At 64.4% G+C, this 4,559-nt stretch overlaps 1 protein-coding gene across 1 annotated transcript in view; it reads left to right on the forward strand.

Moving 5' to 3' along the window:
• The first annotated feature begins 969 nt into the window (after positions 1 to 969).
• Positions 970 to 4,559, forward strand: part of ZIC2 (Zic family member 2) — a 6,751-nt gene continuing 3,161 nt past the window's right edge. Inside the window, exons 1-3 of the mRNA XM_024123153.1 lie at positions 970 to 2,056; positions 3,844 to 4,007; positions 4,181 to 4,545. Coding sequence (XP_023978921.1) covers positions 985 to 2,056; positions 3,844 to 4,007; positions 4,181 to 4,545 — 1,601 coding nt within the window. The 5' untranslated portion in view covers positions 970 to 984. The remainder of the gene's footprint in view (positions 2,057 to 3,843; positions 4,008 to 4,180; positions 4,546 to 4,559) is intronic.

Consider the following 4,559-nt stretch of genomic DNA (forward strand, 5'->3'; position numbering starts at 1 on the left):
TCCCACAGCCCCCTTCCCTCCTCCTCCCCTCCTCCCCCGCCTCCTCCTCCTCCCGCACAACTTAAAGAAAGAGGGAGAGGCGCGGCTGCTTCCTTCATCTGGGGGAATTCGTGGCTGCTGCCAGTTTACTACACGAGGCGCAGCCAATGCCAAGCGCGGAGGACGAGGAGGGCTAAATACCGCGGCCGCGGAGCCGAACAATACCCGCCGCGCGCCGGGCGGCGCGGCTAGGGCCGCGGGGGAGGGAGCAGCCGACAGAGAGCGCCGCGGAGAGGGCGCCCGGCCTTCGTCCGCCGCCCCAGCTCCCCCGCCGCGGTCAGGTGGAGCCGCGGGCGCGCCGGGCCGGGGCGCCGAGCGCGGAGGTCGCCTCGGTCCTCGCCTCGCCAGCCTGCCTGGCCCGCGCACGGCCGCCGCGGTCCGGCACCTTGGCCCCACGGCTGCTGTGATTTCATTCTGCAGGCGCGGCTTGGCGCTGCCGGGTCCCGGGGCCGCCGGGCGTGCGAGCGAGTGAGTGCGTGCGCGCGCGAGTGCGCGCAGGGGTGGGGGCCGCTGCGCTGCGCTCGCCCCCCGTCGACCCCCCTCTCCGCTCAGTTCCCCACACCTCCCTCCCGCTCCCTCCTCCCGCCCGCCCTCCCCTGCCCTGCCCGCCCCCGCCGCAGCTCCTTTAATACACTTTGGTTCTCCGCCTGGCTTTGGACTCTTCTCCACCACCTCCTCCTCCTCCTCCCGCGCCTCCTCCGCCGCCGCCGCCTCCTCCTCTTCCTCTCCGCGCTTTCGCTCCGCGCCTGGCCGCCCGAGGCAGATCCAGGCGGCGGCGGAGGCGGCGGGCGCAGGAGCGCGGCTCCCGGGTCTGAAGCCGCCACCACCTCCGCCGCCTGCGCTTGGAGCCGGGCGGCCGCTGAACGTACCGCGCGCGGGGCGGGAGTTGGAGCCGAGGAGGCGCGGGGCTCGCCGGGGCCGGCGGGGAGGGCAGACGCGCTGGCCATGCTCCTGGACGCGGGGCCGCAGTTCCCGGCCATCGGGGTGGGCAGCTTCGCGCGCCACCATCACCACTCGGCCGCGGCGGCGGCGGCGGCGGCCGCGGAGATGCAGGACCGCGAACTGAGCCTGGCGGCGGCGCAGAACGGCTTCGTGGACTCGGCGGCCGCGCACATGGGCGCCTTCAAGCTCAACCCGGGCGCGCACGAGTTGTCCCCCGGCCAGAGCTCGGCGTTCACGTCGCAGGGCCCCGGCGCCTACCCCGGCTCCGCCGCGGCCGCCGCGGCCGCCGCCGCACTCGGGCCCCATGCCGCGCATGTCGGCTCCTACTCTGGGCCGCCCTTCAACTCCACCCGGGACTTCCTGTTCCGCAGCCGCGGCTTCGGCGACTCGGCGCCGGGCGGCGGGCAGCATGGGCTGTTCGGGCCGGGAGCCGGCGGCCTGCACCACGCGCACTCGGACGCGCAGGGCCACCTCCTCTTTCCCGGCCTCCCGGAGCAGCACGGGCCGCACGGCTCGCAGAATGTGCTCAATGGGCAGATGCGCCTCGGGCTGCCCGGCGAGGTGTTCGGGCGCTCGGATCAGTACCGCCAGGTGGCCAGCCCGCGGACCGACCCCTACTCGGCGGCGCAGCTCCACAACCAATACGGCCCCATGAATATGAACATGGGTATGAACATGGCAGCGGCCGCCGCCCACCACCACCACCACCACCACCACCCTGGTGCCTTTTTCCGCTACATGCGGCAGCAGTGCATCAAGCAGGAGCTCATCTGCAAGTGGATCGACCCGGAGCAGCTGAGCAACCCCAAGAAGAGCTGCAACAAAACTTTCAGCACCATGCACGAGCTGGTGACCCACGTCTCCGTGGAGCACGTCGGCGGCCCGGAGCAGAGCAACCACGTCTGCTTCTGGGAAGAGTGTCCGCGCGAGGGCAAGCCCTTCAAGGCCAAATACAAACTGGTCAACCACATCCGCGTGCACACCGGCGAGAAGCCCTTCCCCTGCCCCTTCCCGGGCTGCGGCAAGGTCTTCGCGCGCTCCGAGAACCTCAAGATCCACAAAAGGACCCACACAGGTAACCGCGGGTCGGGACAGGGACGGGGCGTAGAGGGGAAGAGAGGCCGTGGTTGGTGGGCTGGGAGAAACGCGCCGACCGCCAGCCCCTGCCCTGGGATGGGAGATGTTTTTGTGTGTGCGAGAGAGCCAGCAGCTTGTTTTTGTTGGAGAATGAAAGAATATTATTGGGTTGGGTTTTTCCATGTGCGGAAATTGAGTTTTAAATGATCACGGTAACATCAAAGGTATGCTTTGGGTGATGCAGTTGCTTGGTCTGCTCAGCCCCGGTTAATAATTTCCGTCCTAAATAGAACGCACAAAATAAAACTGCTCTCCAACTTGGTGTCCGGGGATCGAGCCTAGAGAGGATTCTGCCAGCTTGTCTGAATGTGCGTTTCTGCTCCGGGTGTGTGTCTGCGTTTGAGTGGCTTGTGTGTTTTCCCACTTCTTTTACTCGGGGTCCAAACGTCCTTACCCGGACTGTTTCCCATGAAAGATGAGTCTGGTGAGAGCCGAAGCTGTAAAGCGTTTCTCGTTTTTAAAGCCCATCTCGAGGTGGGTCGCGGGGCTCTACGGTGGGTTCGCAGCAGTTTGTGAAATTGTCTAATGGGCACCCTCTGAGATTCCAAACTTGGACCGACAACCGGGTCAGCAAGAGCCCGGGGCAGCGAGGCCCCGCGGGGCAAAATCGCGTGAGAAGAGGGAGCCGAGAAAGAACGCGCCTCTCGCCTCATAGATTATTCATCTATGACCGGGTCCCAGCCGAAATCGTGCCAGACGATTTCCTAAAAGAAAGCCAAATGTTTTAGCAACTTCCCCCGTCAATATTTACTCCGAAGTGGGGATGCGCCAGCGGCCTATTGTTCTCTTCCGGGAAGGGAGGGAGCCGAGGTGCGAGACAAGCTTTTAACAAGGTTTAAAATTTGAGAAATCTATTTGCATGAAATGCTCGCTTTCGAGTCCTGCGTCTGAGCGGATGTCTTTAAAAAACAATTTAGGTGCTAATGGAATTTAACGTTAAATGGTCCCCTTTCCAAGGGGAACAGTGTTTGAGTTCTCACACCTCTAAATGACTCCAAGCATTTGGAATTCTGGCAACAGGATGCAGGGACAGCCAGAAAATTAAACAGGGAGATTCTGAAAGCCTTTGCTGACACCCCCCCCCACACCCACTGCCCAGCCTGTGCCTCTCTGCAATCGCCAGGTGCTGCCTTACCTCTGATACTTATCTCTTTCCCAACTTCTCTTTAAAAAAGACTGGAAGTGAGCCTAGGATTATGGTTAATTCAATTTGCAGAATTTTGGACGAAAAATACTGGCTCAGTCACTATCCACAGCACAGTCCCCAAACAACACACAGCAACTCCAAACGTAATTGCCTACTGGCCCCAGAGAGAAGCCGACAGCAGCCCAGCAGCCTGTGTGATTCTGATAATGCCCCAAATATTTTGTCATAATAACAGCTTCTCCAGGGCGAGACCAACTCGTTAGAAGCTGCGAATCCAAGAAGCCCTATATAGAAAGGCAGGCAGGAGTGGGGTGCTACCCCACATTCGTCATAACTTTGAGGAAATGCGGGTCAGCCTGGAAGAAAAGTAAAATACGAAATCAATGAGCACGACTGTCAGGAGGGACGGCAGTTAATTTCGTCTTGGTTCTGCCACAGAGGGGTCCGCCTTGTTTAAAGAAGCCAGGCCCTTATCGCCCCTCTTCCCTCCTCCCGGAGGCCTGGCCCCCTCCGGGGTGGGGTGGGGGTCCCGGGGGGCTCTGGGCGTCGGCAGCAAGCGCCCATGTTCGTGTCCACAGGGGAGAAGCCTTTCCAGTGTGAGTTCGAGGGCTGCGACCGGCGCTTCGCCAACAGCAGCGACAGGAAGAAGCATATGCACGTCCACACCTCCGATAAGCCCTATCTGTGCAAGATGTGCGACAAGTCCTACACGCACCCCAGCTCGCTGCGGAAACACATGAAGGTACCACCGGGGAGGCCGGGAGGAGGGCGAGGTGGCCGGCCCGGGAAGGCGAGGGTTCCCCGGGGCCGCGGGGGGGGCATTTATGGGGGTGCTCCTCCCGGGGGCCCGGCCCCACAGCAGCTGCACTCACACCCAGTCCCCTTTGGTCTCCCCTCCCGGCTTTTGTCTTGAAGGTCCATGAGTCCTCCCCGCAGGGCTCCGAGTCCTCCCCTGCCGCCAGCTCCGGCTACGAGTCGTCCACGCCCCCGGGGCTGGTGTCCCCCAGCGCCGAGCCCCAGAGCAGCTCCAACCTCTCCCCGGCGGCGGCGGCGGCAGCGGCGGCGGCGGCGGCGGCGGCGGCGGTGTCCGCGGTGCATCGGGGCGGAGGCTCGGGCGGCGGCGGCGGCGCGGGCGGAGGCTCCGGTGGAGGCGGCGGCGGCGGCGGCGGGGGCGGCGGCGGGGCGGGCGGGGGCGGCGGCGGCGGCGGCGGCTCTGGCGGGGGCAGCGGGACGGCCGGAGGCCACAACGGCCTCTCCTCCCACTTCAATGAATGGTACGTGTGGGGGGCCGGGG

The sequence above is a fragment of the Physeter macrocephalus genome, chromosome 13, assembly GCF_002837175.3.
Source record: "Physeter macrocephalus isolate SW-GA chromosome 13, ASM283717v5, whole genome shotgun sequence".
Classification (NCBI taxonomy): Eukaryota; Metazoa; Chordata; class Mammalia; order Artiodactyla; family Physeteridae; genus Physeter; species Physeter macrocephalus.